Source organism: Peromyscus maniculatus, chromosome 14 (assembly GCF_049852395.1).
Source record: "Peromyscus maniculatus bairdii isolate BWxNUB_F1_BW_parent chromosome 14, HU_Pman_BW_mat_3.1, whole genome shotgun sequence".
Lineage (NCBI taxonomy): Eukaryota > Metazoa > Chordata > Mammalia > Rodentia > Cricetidae > Peromyscus > Peromyscus maniculatus.
The window spans coordinates 60,156,697-60,180,331 of NC_134865.1; the positions used below are offsets into that span (position 1 = coordinate 60,156,697).

Genomic DNA, 23,635 nt, shown 5'->3' on the forward strand with positions numbered 1-23,635 from the left:
TTTCCTGCTGATCGCACTCAAGAAAACTCTGGGAAGCTGTGGGGGTGGTGGGTAAACGCCCCACAAGCTATATCGTGAGTTTGAGACCAGCCTGGACTATCTGAGATCTTGTCTTCAAAATTAAACCAAACCAAACCAGCAAAAAATCTAATCAATAGACTGAAAGCAGAAAAGAAAGAAGACCAAACAGGAATGGAAAAGATGCTTGATCTGAGTGGAGAGGTCCTTGGGAGAGACAAGTGGGTGGGTGATGCCTCGAGTCTGGAGCCATCAGCCACTGCAGGAATGGCCCTGGGTTCGCCTCCTCGCAGAAATGTTGCCAAGTTGACCTCCGATTCTGCGGCTGGCCTCCCATTTCCTCCTAGTTCAGTGATAGCAATAGCCAAGGGCTCTGTAGAGCCGACAAGCTCATCCCTCAGGACCCCAGAGAGAACCTGCTGTGGATCATGGAGGTCCCTGTGTACTCAAGCTGTTCTTGCGGTTAGGATTTTCCTTAGGTTTAGGCTGTGGCCATGGGTGGGAAGCCGAAGATGGGGATGTCTCACTCTGAGTGCAGAGGTGGAGAGGGAGAGACTGACGCAATGTCCCCTTCTTGGTCAGCCAGGCTCTGTGTGGCCATCCTGGAGGTCTCCGTGCCTTAGCTCACCAGGTGTGGCCTTCAGGATTAGGTGATGTGGTGAATGCGGGTGAGTTGTCCGCCGTGGCACTAAAGCACAGGTGTGTTCTTCAAAGAGGCGATCGTCTTCCCTCTTTGAAGAACAGGGTCAGACAGACGTTTTTGTTGGCTCAGTGACCTACACTAACATGGTTTCTGTCCCATTACAGGTCTGCCTTAGGTGAAGGGATGGTGTATTGGCTCTGCTGTGTTGGCAGAGGGCTGCCTGGAGCACTGTGTTGTGAGAGACTGTAAGGCATTGTGGGGCTACAGCAGCAATAGATGCTGGATGGATTAGTGATGTCTGGCATGGGTATGGCTGGATGTACTGCTTGGCTATGGTTGCATAAAAAGTTAGCCCCAAACACAGTGACTTAAAACAATAAACATTTTTTTTCTTAAAGTTTCTGTGTGTTGGCTGGGCAGTGGTGGTGCACGCCTTTAATCCCAGCAGATGAATCTCTGAGTTCGAGGCCAGCCTGGTCTACAAAGTGAGTTCCAGGACAGGCTCCAAAAGCTACACAGAAAAACCCTGTCTTAACAAACAAATAAACAAACAAGTTTCTGTGTGTCTGTGTGTCAGGAGTTCAGGAGTAGCTTACTGCATGGTTCTGGGTCAAGGTTATTAAGGTTTTCCACAGACACAGAACTGATCGGGTAGATTTCCATGGAAGTCAACATTCAAGGGAAGATTCATTATGGGGATTGCTCATGCAATCATGGAGGATGAGAACTCCTGGGACAGGCTGTCTGGAAGATGGAGACCCTGGCTAGGATTCTGACTTCAGCTGCAGTCAGAAAGCTGGAGAGCCGCTGGCTGCTTTGCATCTGTGGCCAAAGGCCTGGTAACCCAGCAGTGGGGCTTGGGAGAGGCTTCCGGAGGAAGTACCGGGGTCCCATGATCCTAATGTATGGAGCCCGAGGAGACATGGTCCCAACTCCAGAAGGGAGAACATCCCTTTTTGTTCCCTCGGCCAAATGGGTGGTACCAACTCGGAGTGGAGATCTTCTTATTCTCCTGACCCCCAGGTCTCCCTCCTCTGGAAACACCCTCCCCTCCCAGACACAGCCAGAGGAACGCTTTGCTGGGTTCCTCTGTGGGACTTAATCCAGTCAAACTGGCATTTAACACTAATACTCATGATCAGGGGTTCTCACGAGGCTGCCATCATCTGAGGTTCTGTCTGGGGCTGGACAGTCTGGGTCTAGGGGCTCCCTGTGTGCAGAGAGCCTGGTTCTTTATCATAGGAATGACTTATAGTAGAACAGCTATTTCCTCTCCCAATCCAAAAAAAAAAAAAAGATCCAAGAGAGGGACAGGGAGGGAGGGAGATAGAGAGCTGATTGACAGGAGTGCTTCTGTAACTTAGGAGTGGATCCTGAATTCCAGCTCACAGGTAAGGGAAGGGGAATAGATTCCTCAAGGGGAGGGATATCGAAAAGCTCAGACCATATTTTAAAGCCACCACAGGGGGAATGAGAATGTCCCTGCTGCCACTCATTTGCTATCACGGTCAAATGTGACCTTAGAAGGCCAAGGCATGGCCTTGAAGGTGGAGGCGGGGATGGGGGGAGATGCAAACCAGGATGTGTTCTCGAGAGAGGGGCAGGAATTGTACCAACTGAATCAGCTGTGATGGGTTGGTGTCCCTGGGGCAGGTCCCTGGTCAGTGGGGCTTAGAAAAGCAGAGGTGGGGGATGGCTTCAAGATAGAGGTGATGGAAGGTGGCGTTGTTCTGTTCAAGGCGTTTTTGCTGAGTCCCGGCTGGCTGGAGCTATCCTGATTGCCTTAGGTTGGGGTTCATTCTAGCTACTCCATTAGCATAAGCGGAGACTTTGCCCAGCAGACTTGGATGGATGGCAGCTGGAGCCCAGCCAGGTCTGGGGTGGGCCAGCTCCACAAGAGAGAACCAGATGTTCTTGGTGCCTGATGCCATGGTAACCTGCTTCCCCCTCCCACCAACAACCCAGATGCACTGGTCTGTGTTAGGTGCCCAGGGCATCTTCACAGCTCTTAGAGAGCTGTCTGGCCTTGGCATTTAGGCCTGCTTAAGACAGGCTCCTATCTTCACCTGGAGCCAGGCTGTCCAGGGCCTTGGGAGATGCATTATGCCTACGATGATGCCATTTCTGAAGCTAAGATTGATCTGACGTGAATGAATACGGGGACCATGGGATGGGATATTTGATGTTGGGCCTTATTAGAAAGTCTATCTCCACTCTGCCCTAACATGTGACCTTGAACCAGTGGCCATGAGGGGCCTCAGACTGGCCAGGCCTTCAGACAGCGGTGTGGCTGGCTAAGTTCCAAGTCGAAGCAGAACTCCCTAGCTTCTCCAGGTCACCCCTCTCTTGTCATCTTATTTTGGGCCAAATGAGGCTCCTGGCCAGTACTCAGCCACTCCACGTGGTGTTCTGGAAAAGAGGCCTACTAGTCCTGCTTTCTGGGAACCGGCAGGCCTGACTTATGCCTGTACAGGCACAATTTCACTTGGTCCTCAGACCCTGAGACCCCTTCTCCCCGAGTCAGACAACTGAGGACTGAATGGCCAGAGCCCGGGGGAGGATGCTAATCTATCTCCTTGTCTGGTCAATGTTTTTCTTTATAAAAGACCTTCCCCCTTGACATTCATGTTCTATTTCTCTCTGCACAAAGCCAGAGGGAGCAGCTTTTTCCCTGATAATTTTTTCTCTCTTCTACTTGACCATATCAATATAGTTGAATCTCAGACCGACGGTAATTAAAAGGCACACAACTAGTCATTTTAAAATCTAGCTGTTTTACTTAATTGATTTTACCTCCAGACCCGGAGACAGCGAGCGAGCGAGCGAGCGAGCAAGAGAGAGAGAGAGAGAGAGAGAGAGAGAGAGAGAGAGAGAGAGAGAGAGAGAGAGAGAGAGAAACAGGGAAGCAAGCCTTAGAAGGGAGACAAGTTTCTCTGAGGGACTGGAGGCAGCCGAGGGCCCTGCTTGAATCTAATTGCTGAAAATGCTGCAGTTTGTTTCTGTTAATGGTTTTCTGCCGAGGGGGCTCGGGAATGAGGCAGGTCCTTGGCGAGTGGAGGGGAGGGGCGGCATTTGCTTCAGCTGCACGGGGGGTGTAATTCTGCTTTCGGGACAGGGTCTATTTTTCCTTACTATCTATCAGCATAAAGTACTTCCACTGAACACTTTGAATTAAGGTTCCATTTAGAGATACTTTATTCATATTTAATTACAGGCTGCAGCACCAATCTTTAATTACCTTTTTTATAAGCCAGCTAGGAGCATCCACTAGCGATCAATTATTGTGTATGTGTGTGTGTGTTTGTGTGAGCATGGGAGGGTGGAGGAGTGACTTCTAGTTAGAGAAGGAAAGATGGCTGTAGGGACTCGGGCTTGGGGTGGGACAGGGGTGACGCCTGACAGATGCCCCCTACCCTTTCTATGACTCCTTTGCTTCTGCTGGGGAAACTGAGAGTTTGGTTAACCCCTTCCTGCTAGGGCTGGTTCAGATGCTGAGTTGGCAGCTGGGGTTAGGTGGTATCTTGGGGTATCTTGGTATCTGCCCCTGACAGGGGCAGGAGGTTGTGGGGGCGGGCTCTTCCTGTCCCTGGGTGAAAATGGCAAGCCTGGCTCCCTGTCAGCCTGGAGATTGGGATCTGCTTGCCTCAGCCCTTTCCTTCCCTCCACTTCCCTGTGGGGAGCGCTTGGCAGCTGTTCCTGTCACCCAGCCCCAGAGATGCCATGTCACTCTTGGGTTGCAGTGACTCTGCAGTGTCCCCACAATGACACAGGTTGGAAACTGGTTGTCCTCCTCGGAGAAGGAGGTGACGTTCCCTGGGCCAGGCAAAGGCGAGGGTCAGGGAATGAGGCCGCAGGGAGATTGGGCCAGGTCCACAGCTCCGCTTTGAGAAATGGTCTCCTTGGTGGTTCTCCAGGCATTACTAGTCTGCACGGGGATCTCTGTGTGGAGCTCATTATACAGTAGCAGAAGTTCTGCTTCCTAGTGTTCCTGAGTCCTTGTTCCTACAAGGGGGCAAGGAGGGGCTGGAACCCACAATTTCCACGTCTCTAAGGGGCCCTGGGCCTGGGTCTCCCTCAGTCACCTCATCGGGTACCTGAGGACACGTGATGTTAGAGGTCCCCCCCCCCCCCCCCGTTGTCTCTGTCACAAAACTTGGCTCAAACTGACTTAGGCAAGCAAGCAAGCGAGCAGAAAGGGAATTATAGGCTAGGTATATGAGGGATGGCTAGATCCAGGAACTAAAACTAACCAGGATTTATTCCCCCTTTCCTAGGCTCCCTTTGTTTCTATTCTGTGATCCTTGGCATGCCCAGAGCTGTGTTTTTCCTCTCAGGTTCAATAGAAAGTATGTATTCTCCCACTGTTTAAACAGACACAGAACCATTGAGTCTGATTGGGCTAGTTCGAGTCTGATTGGACCAGTTGGGCCACACGTCCATGTCTGAGCCAATCAGCGTGCCTGGGGCTGCTGAGGGTTCTGACAGGCCAGGCTGAGGCCTCACCTGGAGTAACAGGTGGGCTCTGCCCAGGTAAAGTTTAGACATGGTTTATACTTTTCCCATTTTGGATGGCAGTCCTTTGGAGTGTTTGTGTTAGTAGCACTGTGGGACTGGGAAGGCCAAGCCGTTTCAAGGGGAAAACTAGGCTGATTCTGTTCTCCAGTGGAGAGAACACCGGATATAGCCACGCAGCAGGATACTTGTTTGACTCTGATTAGTTCCAAACCTGTACAAATTGCAAGGGTACAACCGTGGCCAGAGCAGCACCCCCCCCCCCCGCCACTGGGCACATGGGGAAGGTGGTTGTGGTGTTCTCTCATACTAGGACCAAGTCCATGATGAAAGTTCTTGTGCTGAGAGACCCAGAATAAGCAAGTAGCTAACTCAAGAGAGACTCTTGCCCTTGGGAAGCCTAGAACTCACAGAGGAAGGAAAGGCAAGTGTTGCTGGGAAGGGGGTGCACAGGACAAGGAGATTACATACCAGGATGAGGAGAAACCATCCATTGGAGAGCTGTCTCTCATGACCAACATCTGAGACCCTTCCTGATGCCTGCAGGGGTCTCGTCCTCTGCAGAATGTCGGTAAACGCAATGAAACTTAGCGGAAGGTACAGGAACGGTGGCAGGGAGGTGGGAACCATTTATGATGTGAGATTAACAGGGGAATCCTGGCCAACAGAATCGGGATGATAGCCGTGGGGCGTTTGGCACCTCAGGTTTGAGGAGAGCAAGGGGCAGTGCTAAGGGGCAGGCCAAGGGGGTTGGAAATGGGGATAAAAGCAGGAAGGGGGTAGGAAGGAGAACTGAATTGACCTCGAATAGGGGCTCACGGGAAGTGGGGAAGCAGAGACATGTGATTAATTACAGTAGATAGATTGGTGTATATTTGTCTGCCAAACTGGCCAGGCTTTCTGGAACCCTGAGGCTGTCGGGGAACTTAAAGAAATGGAGAGGATTTGAACCACCGCCTTTGCCAATCTTTAGAAAAGTTTCTGGTGGGGCAGGGGATCTTTTTCCATCTAGTAGGATTTTTCTTTCTGGACCGTGTAGCGGTGACTAGTCAGAAAGACCCAGTGTGGCAGTTCTTTTTTTTTTTTTTTTTTAAGATTTATTTATTTATTATGTATACAGCATGTATGTCTGCAGGCCAGAAGAGGGCACCAGATCTCATTACAGATGGTTGTGAGCCACCATGTGGTTGCTGGGAATTGAACTCAGGACCTCTGGAAGAGCAGTCAGTGCTCTTAACCTCTGAGCCATCTCTCCAGCCCCCCAGTGTGGCAGTTCTAAAGGAGAAGGAAGGGAGGAAGAAGGCAGGAGACGCAAGAGTAGGAGTGCACTGTCTACTTCATGTAGAGGGAAACTGAGGCACGCAGGAGGCAAGGGAACTCCCAGAGACTCACTGTGGGCCCCTGGCAGTCCTGGGATTCTGCTAGGATGTGGCCAGGCCAGCAGTGACCCCGAAACCCACGTCGAGGCTGCTGCTCAGGTAGAGGTAATTGATGGCTCTGATTAGAAGCCTCCAGCTTAAAGGTCCCTGAGCTCTCTAGGTTGGTGGGACTGGAATATCTTCCATCTGGTCTGTCATGCTGCTTTGGTCCCAGTTCTGTTAACTTTTTATGATCTATGTGTGAAGGTTCAGCAGACTGAGTGGTGGATCGTTAAATGGGCAGACGATACGCGGTCTTCCTTCAGCCTTCGATGGGGGTTAAAGGACTCCTGTGTAAACACGCCCTCCACGTGTGTCTCCTGTCCTGTCCCATCCGTGTGTCTGGTGTGAATCCTGACCATAGCAAAAGGGCCAGCTGGGACCCACACAACTGATAAGGTGGTAAATCTGCTGTGGGACACTGAACAGCTCCGGCTCGTCTTCTCTCTGGCTCAACCTCTCACCGAATTAGGCCACCTCCTCTTAGTGACTCTGTTCTCTTTCCCCTCCTGACAGATCCCTGATTTGTTCCTGAGCTTCGATGACACCCCTCTGGGGGCAGCCTCCCTGGCCCAGGTCCATAAGGCGGTGCTGCATGATGGCCGGACAGTGGCTGTGAAGGTCCAGCACCCAAAGGTTCAGGCTCAAAGCTCCAAGGACATTCTCCTGATGGAGGTGGGTGCTCCCCCCCCCCTTTCTCTTTCCTGTTCCTCAGTCTTGTTTTTTCCTCAGGAGCCAGACAGCCTCCCAGATACTTACTCAGGCTGGTGGGTGGACTGTGGCCCTCCGAGGAGCAGAGTGGGAGAGCAGAGCTGAGGCACGACCAAGGCTGTGTCATAGGAACTTGGAATCACACCCTGGGAAGGCTGGTCAGTTCTTGATCTGTCCTGGAAATGCTCGGAACACAGTGAGCAGCTGGATGGGGCTGAGCTGATTCAGGTCCTGATGGGGACCTGAGTCACAGCGAGGCCTCCAGGGAGACGCAGTAGAAATGAAAGGAACCAAAGGTGGTCTCCTCAGGGGTAGACAAAGTTGCATCATAATGTATTATATTAGATTGTAGCATAGGAAAGTATGTGATAAGCCAAGGCACAGAAAAACAGTGTGCAGGTTGCATAGAAATATTTATGCAGATGACTCACTTGCTTATATGACATTTGTTTTGAATTAACAAACTTACATTCTTGCAACTGGTCCTAGGGAAATTCCAAGAGGGCCTGTGTGCTCCTGGAATCTTCTACATATGTATCCACCAGGAGAGAAGAAGCCAGTACTCCTACATGGAGGTCAACAGTCTGTTGATCCCACATGTCCTTCTCCTTCCTAGTCTCTCTTCCTTCCCTTCTTAGTCTAGACTCAACTGAGGTCTCTTCTCACTGTGTATTAGATGGTGCTGAGGGCAGGTGAGTAAGTGAGCTCTGTCTCCATGTAGCATAGGAGACAAGTATGTAAACAGACAGCCGTCCAGTTGGAACCGGAGCTCTCTCAGCCTCAGGAAGGAACTGTGCCAGGATGCGTGGAGTTGATGAGGGGGCTTCCCGGCAGGGTTTAGTGTTCTTGCGGACCTGAAGGACTCCTGAGACTGCTGGACAGCGTATGGATAGCCCAGCACGTGGGAGGGCCCCCCGAGGCAGCAGGAGCAGAGGGAGCCTGGGGAATTCCTACCAGCTCAGACGGTGGGAGGGGATTGGGAGTGAGGCTGGGAAGGTAGGCGGGATGGAAAGGACCCTTATCCCAGGCTCAGGTGTGGCACAGTAGCCACAGTCAACAATGACATACTTGGGAGACGGACAGCCTGTGGTTTTCTCAGTCTTCAGTGCGGGGACCATGTAAGAATTCTAATCAGGGGACTGTCATGATCAGCTATGCCCTGGAAATAGAAGTGTGTTGGGAGTCAGGAGAATGTGCTGGGAAAGCACAAAGTCTGTATAGTCAGGAGACTAGCAGAAGGGCTGCTGTGTTGGTGTGAGAGAAATAAGTTAGGATGCAGGACGGTATCATGGGGGTAGAGGAGGAGTCAGCTGGACTTTGTGGCCAGCTCTTCATGGGGAGGGGCCAAGGAGGAGGTAGAAGTAAGTGTATCTTAGGTTTCTGGTATAAGTGACTACCATGAGGTATCTTTGCCTATGTATATCAGCTAGAGTCTAGTTGAGGAAAAAGAAATCGCTCTAGGTTAGAAAAACAATCATTATATGAGGTTCCAGAGGCATATTGGAATGGGAGTATTGTTGCAGCCATTTTGGATGGAAAATAGTTTCCCAGAATTACGTAGCTTTGCCAAGTGGATGGCTAAACCAGGAAGGCACTAAAAAGGGTACTTGGGGTTGGGGGATCCTAGAATTGTTAGGAAGAGCAGCTACAAAGGTGTGAGGAGTGAGGGAGAATTGGTACCCGAGGAAGTGGGGTACAGTATAAAATTCCCTGGTCCAATGTTCAAACATGGGAGGTTGGGGAGAGTTAGCTCAGAGTGTAGAGTTCAGTGCTCCCGAGACCTGAGTAGGCCTTAGCTGACGGGGAAGGGATATACTGGAGACTCGGCAGAGAGACATAATTGAGAAGGCAGGTCCAGGAGGACATTCAAGAGATTGGGTATCAAGAACACAAGAAGACATTGGCCTTTGACGGGTCTTTGCTTGGAATGTAGAGGCAGTGAGGCTGAGCATAGATGAGTGTGTGGGGCCCTGGAGAGGGGAGGGAAGGTGGGCAGCAGAGTGTGTACCAGCCCGATAGCCTCTATTTTTTCTCTGCTGTAGGAGGCCAGACCATCTGCCAAGAATGAGGGGGTAGGAGGTGGCATTGGAGGCTTGAGGGGGTGAAGGTTTGGAATAGCTGCTGCGTGTCTTTCAGAGGGAGCGGATGAGGGACCTGGACTACTGAGTGGCCTTGGTCCTATGCTGCAGACCTAAGGTTTTAGAGACTCTCTTGGTAGCTTAAGACATGGTCATAAGCAGGAGAGAACAGGAGCCAGGGAGGATCCATGGGTTTCTGATGGCTCTAGAGTCAGGTGAGAGCCTACCTTTGCCCAGCCTAGGTGTCACAGCTCTAGGGGCCAGGAGGAGAACTGTCACTTTGCTCTGTTCAGATTCTCACTGGCTCCCTAAGGAAAGGTGGCTGTAAAGTCAGTGGCCATAAGAACAGTGGTAAAGTTTTGACATCTTCCTCCCTGAGGTAAGCATCGGATGCTTTTGTTGGGACATAGGCCTGGTGGATCCTCTGTAGAGCACACAGTGGCCTCTTGGCAGAGACTGGGAGGGTTAGGGTTGGGAGGACCTGATGTTGCAGGACCAGGACCAGGCTGGGTCCTTGGTGGAAGGTCCTGTCATGGTTACCTTTCTCCACCGGGAAACCAAGAAGATTCCAATTAGAAAACTGTCATTGTTTGACATTTGAAATTAGTCCTTCCTTCCTTCCTTCCTTCCTTCCTTCCTTCCTTCCTTCCTTCCTTCCTTCCTTCCTTCCTTCCTTCCTTCCTTCCTTCTTTCTTTCTTTCTTTCTTTCTTCTTTTTCTTTCTTCCTTTTTTTGTTTTTTCGAGACAGGGTTTCTCTGTGTAGTTTTGCGCCTTTCCTGGAACTCCTTCTGTAGACCAGGCTGGCCTCGATCTCACAGAGCTCCTCCTGCCTCTGCCTCCTGAGTGCTGGGATTAAAGGCGTGTGCCACCACCACCTGGCTTAAATTAGATTTTTTTCTCCCCAGTCCAGATCTAAATGATATCTTTATTTTAGGGTTGACAACTCTAGGAAGATACTCAAGCCTTCATGGCAGGAGGAGAATGGCTTATTTCTAGGGGACACTAAGACCACTTTAGGTGCCAGAAGCTCGTGGGCAAGTGTAGGTGGTTGGCTTTTTGGCATAGACTGCTGGGCTTCCTTCCACGCCAATTCCAGGTGTTGGGTGCCCTCAGACTTGCCTCTTACTATTGGAAGGGCAATTTGATTAAACCAATTCTTACTAAACAGAGAGGGACTGATCCGTTTAGCCTCTGGATGTTTGCATTTTTAGGAAGGCAAGCTTATAAATCTGAGCATACATCTCATTTAGAGATGGAGGGCATGCTAGCTTCCTGGATTAAGACTTTTGAGAGTGAAGAGGTGAAGACTATGGACTGTCCCAGCTAGGATGCTTTTGGCTGCCGTAATCAGAGTGTCCATAGAGAAACGAGGAGATGGAATACCCATATTCTCTCAGGTGTGGAAGCACCTGTACCAGGTGCCCCAGGGTTGACTAACCCGACACCTCACTGTGGTTTGTAAGGACCAAGGTTCTCCCCATCTTTAGTCGGCCATTAGCTTCCTCAGCTTCCTGGTTTGTCCTAACAGTGCTCCTCACGTGTCCCCAAACAGCTGCACAGCTCTGGTGTCATCCAGATGCCAAAGGAGGCTGCTGTCTCCCTTATATTCTTTCCAAAAAAAGAGGTCCCTGGGAGTCTCTTCACTGTTGCTTGAAGTAATAATACCATGACTGTCCTGGCGAGAGGGATGCATCACCTTGAACGGCACAGGCCCGCCCGGCTTCACCTTCTCAGTGAAGCCCGTCCTCCCTGATGGACAGGAGGATGTGCTGATGTCATCTCTGCCAGAAAGGTGTGTGTGTGTGTGTGTGGGGGCGGAGGTGGCTCCCGGGTTAGTCCCCAGGAGGACATGCCACCCTAGGATTCGGGGCTTCTGCAAACCAGGGGACAGGGACCGTCTCGCCTCTGGGACGGAGCGTCGCGAGCGCTGGAGAAAGGGAAGTCACTCAGAGCAGAGCGCCTGACGAGTCTGGTGACACCGGGGTGACTTTGTGGGGGAGAGGGAGAGGCGCAGCCAGGGACGCTCTTCAGCTGTGTCACTCTCACCCGACACCGTCCCTCCGGGCAGTTGGGGTAACTCCCGCTTCTAGATGCACAGCCAGTGACGCTTTATTGATTTGTGCGGCTGCTCAGAGCCAGACTAATTGGGCCCCCGCGATCGGAACAGTGATTCAGCAGGACGGACTGAGGGGACGGGCACCGTCTTTCCACCTGCCAGCCAGCGCTGCCGTTCTTTCCTGCCCAAGGTGGTGGCAGTTCAGCCGGCGGCCATATGTACCGCCATGGTCACCGCTGGAGCAGAGTGGGACTTGGGAGAGCAGGGGTGGGGGGCGGGGTGAGGGGCGGGGGGGGGGGGCTCTGAGATGGTGGTGGTGAGTTCTTCATCCCCGGTTCTCACAGCACCACCCTGTGTCATTGTGTCACACTGCTCCCCTCAACAGCCCCCGGTCTGCAGAGCTTCAGGAGCCGATGGAGAACAGCCCTTGCACTATCACCCCCCAAGGATCTAGGTCACAGCCAGTGCCGTGCCATGCCTGTGCCACGGTCCCCAAGTGGTCTGATGTGTTGAGGCAGCGCTTTCCAGCCGGAGTACCAATGTCCGATCTATCGCTTGATGTCCCTTGGCCTTTCTCAAGGGTCCTTTAAAGAAACAACTGGCGGCAGTCCTGTTTGTAACTTTTTAAGCAGCATTTTCACAGTGCCTGTCATCTTGTTTCTTTTCTAACTCTGCTGATTGAACAGTGGGTGGCCAGGTAATTCCTGTATCGGCACAGACTCCAACAGCGATTTTAGTGAGAAGAAACAGAAAAATATGCAGGGATGGAAGCCATCGTATGGGACATTGTGTTCATTCTCGACTTCTGTGTTCTAAAAGGCACGAGCTTTAATAACTTACTTGAAAAAAAAAAAAAGATAAACCCAGCCAGTGTCAGGTGTTTACATAACCCTGAGCTGACCGTCTGTCGTCGTCAGCACCCATCCTTACCAGCTCAGATCAGCGTGGGCCTTGCTCTGTGCACTGATTTCCATGGAGCGGCGTTTATTTTATAGCATTTGATAGCAGTAACCCCCGCTGCACTTGGCTGAATGCATAGCTCTTTCCTGTGCTTTAACCAAGCTTCCTATTTATATTAGCTCGCACTGTCTTGTATGAGGCAGGACTCTAGAAAGGATGGAGCAAAACCTGGGTCCAGATTCTGGCTGGGCAGTTAGAAACTGTTTCAGGGCTCCCAGAAGCATTTTGTAAAGTGGGCAGGAGAATTAAATGAGAGTGTGTCTGTGAAGTTCCTTGTAGCATATAGCTGGCACATTGTGGGTACTAAGTGATGAGTGTTTTCTTTTTCTTGGGGGGGGCACAGTTATAAATAAATGTCACTATAGCCGGGCATGGTGGTGCACGACTTTGATTCTAGCACTTGGGAGGCAGAGGTAGGAGTATTTCTGTGAGTTTGAGGCCAGCCTGGTCTATATAGTGAGCTATCGTACATCCAGGACTAGATAGAGAGACTCTGTTTTAAAAAAATAAATAAAAGAAATAAACAAAAGAATAAATAGATAGATAAATAAATAAAAACTGTCACTTGTTTTCAAACTTCTACAATTTTCCACTTTTCTATTATATTTTTGTATGTCTCACAATTGATTTTTGTCTACTGTGAGGCAATTACTATACAGGAAAAGAATTTCAGTACCTATATTTTTCTTTTCTGTTTTTGATATAGAGTCTCAATTTGTAGCCCAGGCTGTTGTAGAACTCAGAGCAATCCCGCCTCAGCCTCCCCCTTGCTGGCATGATCAGGCTGGCCCACGGTGTCTTGCTCTGTTTTGATGACTTCACCTTGAAGGAGGCATTCCTTACTCACTCTTCCTTGATTGATAAGGCTCCAGATCCGGAAGCGAAGTCTTCGCCATTCTATGGTTCTCAGGAGCTCAGAGGTGTTTTCCCACCCAAATCTTCAAAAGAAAACCTAGCCCATTCCCATCACGCAACTGTGCATGTAATTGTCTGGAGGAGAAGCGGAATACTTTGAAATATTCATGTGTTCGTTTGCTTATTCATTTCTTCATTCACGCGAGTGTCCAATCCGCATCTGCAAGTGTTGAGTACGGGCTGGCTGCTGTGGAAACGCTGGCTTCCTGGAGAAAGAGCATTTTGGGAAAGAAATTTAAAAAGGCAAACAGATGACAACACCTGTTTTATTTCAGTCAGTTGCATCTGTTGTCAAAAAGAAACCAAAATGAATCTACTTAGGTTGGGTGCTTGGATGGATGTACACTGAACCCAGAAGGTAAAGTAGGGCTTTCTTTACTCGCGTGGGCCAGGAAAAGTGAGAGACGCGGCAGCCAAGCCCCTCGTACCCGTGACCCTCCACTTCCTCTTCTTCACCTAGTGAATGTGAGAGGTTGGTGAACCCGTGCGTTAGGGGCAAAACTGTGCGCTTCCTGGGTTTCATAATTGACAGCAGAGTTTCAAGTTGGCCACCGCACATTGGGGGATGGTGACCTGCTGTAACTGGGAGACTGGTGACTTCTCTAACAGGTCTCTCATTTAAAAAAAAAATATGTGTATGGTGTGCGTGCCTGTGTGTGTGTGTGTGTGTGTGTGTGTGTGTGTGTGTGTGTGTGAATATGGGTGCCTGCACGAATTGTGTAGAGGTCAGAAGACAGCTCCTGAGTCAGGGTCTCCCCTTCCACTGTGGACTTTGGGGATTGAACTCTAATCATCAGGATGTGCAGTTGAGTTTACCCACTGATTCATCTCACTGGCCTGCAAACCTCTCAGTTTGAAGGTCAGAGGCTCCCTTTACCCAGTTTGATTTTTCACGGTTTTCAGGTGTCTGTGGCTCGGTTACCCACAGCCAACCACACACAAGAAGATATTTTGAGACTGCATCTGTTTAACTTTTATTACAGTGTATTATCATAATTACTTACTTTTCTTGTTCTCTTACTATGCCTCATTATAAATTATAAGCCTTTATGTATAGGAAAGAATAGTAAATAAAGGGCTGGGTACCATTGGCAGTTTGGGATGCCCTCAAGATTCTTGTGTGCTCCTCTGATAAGAGGGCCTGTGTAACCACTGAGGGACCCGCCACCCACAGAATGACTTGGAACCCAGTTCTGTGAGTGCTGTGAAGGTTTGGGCTTATGAACTAATGTACTAATTAGTTATTAGCAATGAATATTAATAAAATGTCTGCCTTTGTGATGAATGGCATAGAGTCCTAATGGTGACCAATAGCGTTAGGAATGACTAATTATATTAATGACTAGTGATGGAAAAACCTTTCAAATACCTTTCCGTATGCTTGGATATTAAGGATAATTAAAAATTTCATGAGTAGCATGAACATACAGAAAACAGTAATGGCTGCCTGGTCAGCAGCTTCCGCCAGTGTAGACCTGGGTCGGCGACAGGTACCTCCCTGTGTATACCCAGGTTTGGCCCAGGAGGTCAAGTACTGATTGTACAAGTCAGGAAGCTCACCTCGAGACTCTCTTGCGCCTCTAGGTGAGGCCCGGCATTTAGACCAGAGCAAAATGCCCTGAGTTTTGTTGTTGTTTTTGGGACCCAGAAAGAGGCATTCAGTTGCTTCCCGTGGCCTCGGTGCCCCAGGCTGGGCTTAGGTCTAGGACAGCCACTTAGATCTTTACGTGCTTGCTCTCTCCCCGCTTCAGTGGCAGCTGAGGGTCATCTGAGGATACCCGATGAGATGTGGTGCCTATAGGCTCTTACGTCCAGGTGCCCGGGTCCGACGCTGACCCTGGCCCCACTGTGGTCACCGCTCCCTTCTCGTTTCACGTGACACAAACAGAAGCACAGCCGATGAAGCCAGTTGGTGTAAGGGCATAGGTCCAGCCTGTGAATGACTGGACAAGGCTGGAGAGAAATTAGACCATGTCCCAAAGTAATTAAAAAGGGTCGTGTTAGAAATTGAGCAGAGTAAACCCATGTGACGCTTCTCAGAACGGCACCTGGTACACCACCGAGATCACAAGGTTTCAAAACAAAGCAGCGGTGCCTTTTGGGTGATGGCTTTCCCCATAGGTTTTGAACTATCTTTTTCTCACATGTGTCTAGTACAGCGTGCATACTCTGAGGCCAGCGCAAAGGGAGGCGCAGAACCAGCCTGTCAGTGGGGCTCAGTGAGTCCCTCTGGGGATTGGAAAGGGAGGTGAGGAGTGAGGGGGACATTGACACCGAGTCCCCACGCCTGTGGGGTGGTATGTGTTTGGCTCCTCTCACTGGGTTCTTTTTTTTTTTTTTTTTTTTTAAAGATTTACTTATTTATTATGGATACAACATTCTGCCTCCATGTATGGCTGCACACCAGAAGAGGGCGCCAGATCTCATTACAGATGGCTGTGAGCCACCATATGGGTGCTGGGAATTGAACTCAGGACCTCTGGAAGAGCAGCCAGTGTTCTCCACTTCTGAGCCATCTCTCCAGCCCCCTCTCATTGAGTTCTTGTCCTCTGCCTCTCACATCATCAAATTCATACCCAGATGCTAGATAAAACTTCTGATCATTATCTCATCACTCAAGAATCCACAGTGAACCTAAGTGACAAAATCTAAGTTTTTCATCTATGTGGACAAACCTTTGTCTTGTCAAGCTTGTATGCTTTTCTATTCCATTTTTTTTTTTTAACGATGAAAGGTCTTATTTCATGAAGACAACAGGAAATAAGGCAGAGTGAATATATCTTCTATCAAAAAATGCTTGGGACCGGGAGTGTTTGAGGCTTGTTTGGATTAAGGAATTTTACACGTATATAATGAGGCATCTTGGGGATGGTCCCATGTCTAAAGACAGAATTCACTTATGTCTCCTATACATTTTACACTTGTAGCCCGAAGGTAATTTTATACAATAGCTTTAGTGCTCTTGCGTTTCGAATGCAGCCCGTCACGAGGTCAGGCGTGGAAGTTCCCCTCCGTGATGTCATGCGAGCATTCAGGAAGTCTCAGATCTTGGGGCATTTCTGGTTTCAGAACTGTGAGTCAGACAGGCTCGGTGCGTGTCTGGTAACTGCATCAGTTCCAGCCACGCAGCTCCGGCAGGAGCACCCCCTCTACCCTTTAGAAGTTGATGGAGGACAACTCTGGGCTAGGGATTGGGTCAGCTGTTGAGAGCTTGCCTGCCTACCATGTGCAGAGCCCAAAGTTTAGTCCCCAGTCCCCCAAATGAACAAACAAACGACAAAACACCGGTAAGAACAAATCTGGGAGTGGCCATGGCATGGTTTATGGAAGCTGTCTTGATCAAGGCCTTGGGAGCCTGGTAGACCCACCTGGAGCTGGCCCCAGGCTTCCCTGCTGGGCAGATTTGGAAAAATCACAGGAACGCTCAGAGCCCTGATTAGTGACATGACATGTACCTGCACGTCTCCCATAATTGTGTGGATTCAGAGGAACACGAGTGCTCGGCGCAATGCCGGGTACCCAGCCAGGGAGCACCTAGCCAACGGTCGCCAGGGTTACTTCTGAATGCGGTTAGCTTCTCACCATCTTGGACTTGGTACAGTTATAGGGACAGAAGCCAGGAGGACAGTTCCTACCTCCTACGCGTCCTCTAGGGAAGACCCAGGCCGCGGGTAGGAAGTATACCTTCCTTGGCGGGCGCCATGGGCTGACTGACAGTTGGCTTGGTGGATTTCAGGTGCTCGTCCTGGCTGTGAAGCAACTCTTCCCAAATTTTGAATTCATGTGGCTGGTGGATGAAGCCAAGAAGAACCTGCCTCTCGAGTTGGACTTCCTAAATGAGGGGAAGAATGCCGAGAAAGTGGCCCACATGCTCAAGCACTTCGACTTCCTAAAGGTAGGAGGGCAGGGCCGTGGGGAATGAGTCCTGCCCCGGGTGTCCCCACTTAGAAGGTGTGAGTTGGGACATCTCTTTGCCAAAGTTTCTTACTTAAGATGAGTGATTGGTAATTGGACCCATATTAACGCCCTCGAAGGCAATTTCCAAAAGAATGAACCCTGCTTATGACTGTTGACCTGGCAGTCAAGTGAACGGAGCCGTTCATTGCATAGAGTGAGCTGAGCACCCACCCCGTGGGACTGTGTGCTGTGGCCTCTGCCTCCAGAGAACATGGAGTGATAATGGTGACGGTGACAGCTAACACTACTGCGCTCGGATCCTGTCCCAAAGATGCTTATTACATTTGCTCATGTAATACCCAGTTCTGTTACAACAGCGTCCCTAGCCATCACTGCAGCATGCAAAACTCTGCAACAGAGACCTCAGGACTCACGAGAGAAACAGGCACGGAGCACAACGCTCCAAAACGTCAACGACACAGAAAAAGAAGCAGAAGGCTGCGGGGCCTCACACGTGTGTCTCCTTGCATGTCCCGTATTTCGTATTCCTTTTCCTGTTTTTATTGTTTTCTTGATCTCTTGCTGTGGTAGGCACCGTAGGTTGGCCCCTGCTCTGGAAACTTTCTACTTCATGAGAGTAAGCAGACCCACATGTTGCCTGTGTCTTACAAAGTGTCTTGCACACAACACACACGTTTCTTCGTTTTGGTGGCTTCCCATGAGGAAGTGCTCAATCTCTCCAGGACAAGGAGCTCAGAGGGACTCCAAAAAGTGCTGACTGTAGGGAGGAGACAGCAGTGTTCAGGGAGCGTTTTAGTGTTCTGGTTTAGTTCTGGTGCTCTGACGGTGCTGACATCCTGATGGTGGCCTCTTCCAGCCCGTGCCCATACACAGCTGTGTCTCGGGAAGAGTTCCAGTTGTAGCCCAGGCTCTCTGACTCTGTGTCTGCTGCTCACCTCAGAGTTTCTGCCACCTTTTACCTGGCAGACGTGCCCCCTCGGTGCCAGAGTGCTGAGCCAGACAACCCAGCAATCTCCTCCAGTGTTTCCATGGAAACAGCAGAATCATCCCCTGGCTGGAGCCAGCTAGCAACTGCCAGACCAAGACATGTAATAATAATAATAACAACACAGATTTTTGAAACAAGGACGCCAAATTGATAAATAATTAACATACTGATCTGACCCACGGCTGCCAGAACTCACATACCGTTCCTAAGACAATGGAGGAGCGGAGGCTCCTGAGTAATTAATTTAGCCTAAGCACATCATAAGCAGGAAGCAAATTTCTGCGCTGCAAACCCAGCTCAGCTTTTAAAACTGTAGATAGATTGCTCTCGCACGCTGGCACCCCATCACAACATCTGTGCGTAATTAAGCCTCAGCAAAGAGTTTGCCTCTCATGTGCGAGACCTTTCTAGTGCTTAAGGGGAGGGGGGCTTAATAACCTCGACCCTTCACGGTAAATCTTTGGGCTTCAGCCCATCACTGAATAAATAGAGAGGAGGTCGGAAGACGGTGAAGGGCAGCCAGACTGAACAGTATGGGTCTGAGAATGCATGGACGAGGGCCGCGTGCCAGGCAATCAGGCTTGTGATGAACCTGGGGGAGAGTTGGGGACAGGCAGGAAGGGCAAAGCTGTCTAAGCATGGGTTTGGAACCGGAAGAGATAGGAGCATGCCTATGGGTAGAGTGGGGACCAGGGTGGGTTGCATCGGGCAGGATCATGCCAGTGTTTCTTGCATGAGGTCAGGAGCCTGAGGGATAGGTGTGCTTTTGGAGAAATGTCGTAGCTTATTAGACTCTCAGATGAGCAACACGTATCGTAACGGCAGACCTTTTAATGTGTTAGACATTCCTGAAAGTGTTGCACATGTGTTTACTCTTTAATCTTTAACAGTCCCATGGTGTCGTCTTCGAGCCTCTGTCATCAGTGGGGAAGCAGAAGTCCCCGGTGATCAAGTCATTGACCTAGGGTTACACAGCAAACCAGCAAGGGGCAGAGGCAGGGTTAGGGTGGGCACAGCCATGGCTTCAAGCCCGCACGTCAAACTGCCTTTGTAGTAGTTCTTGGAAAAATTTCTGAATCACAGAGACACGTAAGTTTGCATGAGTGTATGGCGTTGACTCAGCCCTGAGATGGATCGGGACCCCCCTGAGTCACTGTGTAGCCATCACAGGACAGCCGGTGTTTGACTAGCCGCTCAGCATCTGGTCTCTCCATGTTAATGGTAAGTGAGGTGAAGCGGCTCCCTCTGTAACCATCAACATCTCTTACTGGGTGTGCTCTTAGATGCAGAGAGACTGTGCCTGTGTCCATAGTCAATACAGCAAGTAGGAGGCTGAGCTGTGTTGTGCCTGGCCAGGCTCTGACTGCAGAAGGAATGTACCCTGAGGGTCTGGATGAGCCACAGCACATGGACAAAGCAGAAGAACAAGGCCAGGCCCCACCATGAGGTCAAGGCTACCCAGGGTCTTGGCACTTTTTATGGACTGCTTCTTGAGGTTGGGATGGTCTTGACGTGGGAGCAGGTGGAACCCTCAGGTGGGCCTCTGTGGAGCTGTCCTGTAGGACACAGACCATAGGCCAGGGTCCCATAGCCTATGGTGGCCCTGCTGGGGCCAGTGAGTACCTGGCGAGATGCTTCCCAGAGCTTGCTTTCTGTATTGCTGCCTGCCTGTGTTTGTCTCTCGGTTTCCCCTTCCTGGATGGAGGTAGTAGACGGGCAGTGGTAAGACATAGCCCTTTGGGGACTTGAGGGCTAAGTCATGCAGTTTGCTGTTCTGTGGTTTTGTGGCCATTTCCCTGTGATAATCTCCTCTATTTTCCAACCCTGAATAGCTGAGGAATAGGGCATGTGATTATCAGACCGGAATGGTCAGTCACATCATAGGGAATGAAGGTCCGGGAGGGAGGCCCTAGCTTATCTCTGCCCCTGCCTGCCCAGGCAGCCAGACAGCCTGCCTGCTGCCTTGGGCTCTCACACCAACCTTGGTGCTCTCCTGGCTGTCCTCCAAATGGCCCAGGAGGTCCTGCTGGAGCTCCAGCCTAATGTTTACAGAGAGCCCCAGGGACCACTGCCGAGCTCAGGTTTCCAAACCAGTGGAAGAACTTAACCCCCAAGTAACGGACCTTTCCTCAGGAGACCCGGAACAACTGTAACAACCGCCATGCACTGGTCTGGAGTTGACAAGTGTGTCTAGATCCTACATTCAAAACAACGGAAGAGGTGCAGGTTTCTTGATCTGTCTAGATTTCCAAATGGCGAAAACCTAGCTTAGGCTCATCACAAGGGCTTCGCTTGTGGGTAGCTCCGCCCCTTGCAGGGCCCATCACCAGTGAAGGAAACAGGGGTGGGGGTGGGGGGGTACCAGGAGCTAAGAGAATGCTCGATGCTACACCTGTCTCAGAAGAACTAGGGGAAGAATGTAGCTGGACTCAAGGGCTGTCTACATGGGTCTTGGGGATGGGTGAGGGAGGACTCAGTCAACAGAACACTTGAAGTAGTCACCCTTGGTTTTTTCTCCTTGAGAAGAAATAGTTTACCAACATTTTGGAGAAATAGCATGCTGAAAGCATCACGGCTTTGGTGGCCCTGACTGCATCACCTGCTTATGTGGTATCCTGCAGCCCGTGGTGCCCTCTGACCCCTTGCTGTTCCTGAGGCAACCCGTTTTCTTTTGCCTTTAGGTGTTTTTAGAGTCACAGAGGGTAGGAATGTGTCAATTAGTTTATAATTTGTTTGCAAATAACTGAAAGCCCAGTCCAACAGTTTTTTTTTTTTTTTTTTTTTTTTTTTTTTTTTCCCTGAGACAGGGTTTCTCTGTGTAGCTTTGGTGCCTTTCCTGGAACTCACTCGGTAGACCAGGCTGGCCTCGAACTCCTGATCCGCCTGGCTCTGCCTCCTGAGTGCTGGGATTAAAGGCGTGCACCACCACCGCCTGGCTTAGTTGTTGTTGTTTGTTTGTTTTTAATGTTGTCCTTTGGGCTGGAGGAATGGCTTGGCAGTTAAGAGCATGTACTGTTCTTCTAGAGGACCCGGGTTTGGTTCCCAGCACCCACATTAAGCGGCTTACAACTGCTTGTAACACCAGCTCCAGGGGATGCGATGCCTCTGGTCTCCTTGGGCATTTGCACTCATGGACACATATACCCCCCACCCCCATCCCCATCCCCATAATTAAAAATAAGTCACAAAATGTTTATTGTCTTTATAAAGCAGAAAAAAGTATCTCAGTACCTGCTGAGGATGCTTAGTAGTTTGACAACATCAGGGCTGGTACCTGTGATTCTCTGAAGTTTTTAGTTTCTAAACCTCTTATGTTTGCAAGGTGGCAGTTACTGTTTCCAGAATCACCTTTATTTTCAGGGTGGGAGAAAGAGAAGAATACCACAAACGTCCTTTTATGAAGAGAAAATAACCCTTCCCTGGATCCGCTAATAAACTGCCACTTACATTTGATTGGCACGAGCAGCGTCACGTGACCACCTACTATGGGGCAGGCAGGGAAAGCGTTTAAGTTTCCCCCTTGTGGGGAAGAGGAAGATGGGTAATAGACAGTGGGTTAAGATCCAGCGTTTTCTGCCATAGGAGGCTGGTAGGAAACTGGCAGATTTACCCTTGGTCCATTGCCTCAACGTATCCATCTCCCAGGTGCTAACACTGCAGCAGAGTTAGGGCCCTGCGAGGGTCTGATGGAGGGAGAGGCAGAAGGAAACAGCTTTTAACACTATTGTTAGCTACATGTGCAACACTGACCATGGTACCGCATGGAAACAACCCAAGGAAGGAAAGATTTGTTCCGGCTTCCGTCTTCAGAGGGTTTCACTTCATGGTGGTGAAGTCATTGTGGAGCTTGTGGCTGAGAAGGGTGTAGTGGAGGCTCTTTCCATCACAGGGGGCCAGAAAACAGGACTTCCGGATCCAGGGCCTGAGCTCTTGTACCAAAGGCCAGCCTCTACTGAGGCCTTCTTCCACTAGCCAGGACCTACCTCCTAAAAGTTCCCAGACCTCCCAAAAGAGTGCCCCCCCCCCAATTTCTTCAATTGGAAATGTCCACCACAGGCTCATCATGCTTTGAAGGCCCTGGGGACCTTCCTTCAAAGCATGATGAGCTGTGGTGGACATTTCCACTTGAAGTCTTAACAATAGCAGCTTCCCACCCTATCTATTATAGGGTCTGGCTTGCAGTAGGGTGGGGTGGGGTTGGGGGTGGGAGGTGAGTGGTAATGGAAGGGAAGGGGTTTAGGGTCGTGGCATTGGGGGGGATCGTGAAGCTGCCCCCACCTCCGTGAAGGACTCGTGAGGGAGTCCTGCTGTAACGGCCGCCTGGCTGAAGCGGTATGCCTAGTCCTCACCCAAGGCTTTCCTCTCTGGCCGTGGCTCCATCCTAAAAGCAGTATGTGGCAGTGTCTGGCTCCCGGCACTTGACTGGCGGCCGGCCCTGACCACAACCCCCTCCTCTGATGAGACTCACCTTTTCCTTTATCTCCAGGTCCCCCAGATCTACTGGGAGCTGTCCACCAAGAGGGTGCTCCTGATGGAATTCGTGGAGGGAGGGCAGGTCAACGACAGGGCCTACATGGAGAAGAACCAGATAGACGTGAATGAGGTGAGGCGGGGCTAGCATGTGGTTGGGGCTGCCTGGCTAGGCCTGGGGCTCTGAGGCCCTAAGAGCCTGGCCCATGGCCATCCTTCAGGGAGGGTCCCCCTACGCTTCCCCATCCAGTCCTGGGTCTATAGAGGCAATAGGGACAAGCAAGCCTCTGAGTGCGAGGTTGCTGCGGCCATCTTTTCTCAGAGCAGCCAAGTCTATACAGCTGAGCTGCGGTACCCAGTCAGGGGGTCATTCTCTTAGTCTCTTTGGTGCCTGTTTATCAACTCCCATCCTGCCCTCCTGGGCCACCACTGCGGGACTCAAGGTGTGGAGCAAAGGGCTGTGGCAGTCACCTGGGTCAGTTTCACAGAGCACGGGAGAAGATGAAGCTGTGTCTTTATCACCTGTTCCCCTGGTATCAGGAAAACTGACTAGTGGACCAGGGTCTGTACCCAACCTTCTGCTTCCTGGTCACCCCTGGGCCCCCTAGAAAAGAGGAAGTTGTTAGTGCAGTCCCCTACATGTGCGGGGTCTGGGTATTCAGGGTGCCCAGGCTAGAGCCAGACATCATCAGCTAAATCCTCAGTGGGGATTACGACCAGGATTAGAACCCAGGTCCTTTCTCCTCCACCTTCTCCATCTCCCTCCCGTGTGGGTCCACAGTAGAACTTGCAGCCACTTGGATGATGGATACATCAGTAACTGTGCCAGGAAATTGACAGCACACCGGAAACCTGCATGTTCCCCTTGCCTTCAGCCCCTAGGGTAGGTGTAGGGGTGGCGCCTGGGTGGTTCACAGAGTCTGGCTACAGTGGGGTGCTGGGCCCCAC

The 23,635-nt window shown here is 50.6% G+C and overlaps 1 protein-coding gene across 3 annotated transcripts in view; it reads left to right on the top strand.

The window, feature by feature from the left end:
- Adck1 (aarF domain containing kinase 1) overlaps positions 1-23,635 on the top strand; it is a 101,142-nt gene that overhangs the window by 61,546 nt on the left and 15,961 nt on the right. For all 3 annotated transcript variants that reach the window (XM_042260987.2, XM_016008601.3, XM_016008600.3), the window contains exons 5-7: positions 7,108-7,266; positions 17,048-17,206; positions 22,704-22,820. In XM_042260987.2, the coding sequence (XP_042116921.2) occupies positions 7,108-7,266; positions 17,048-17,206; positions 22,704-22,820 (435 nt within the window). The remainder of the gene's footprint in view (positions 1-7,107; positions 7,267-17,047; positions 17,207-22,703; positions 22,821-23,635) is intronic.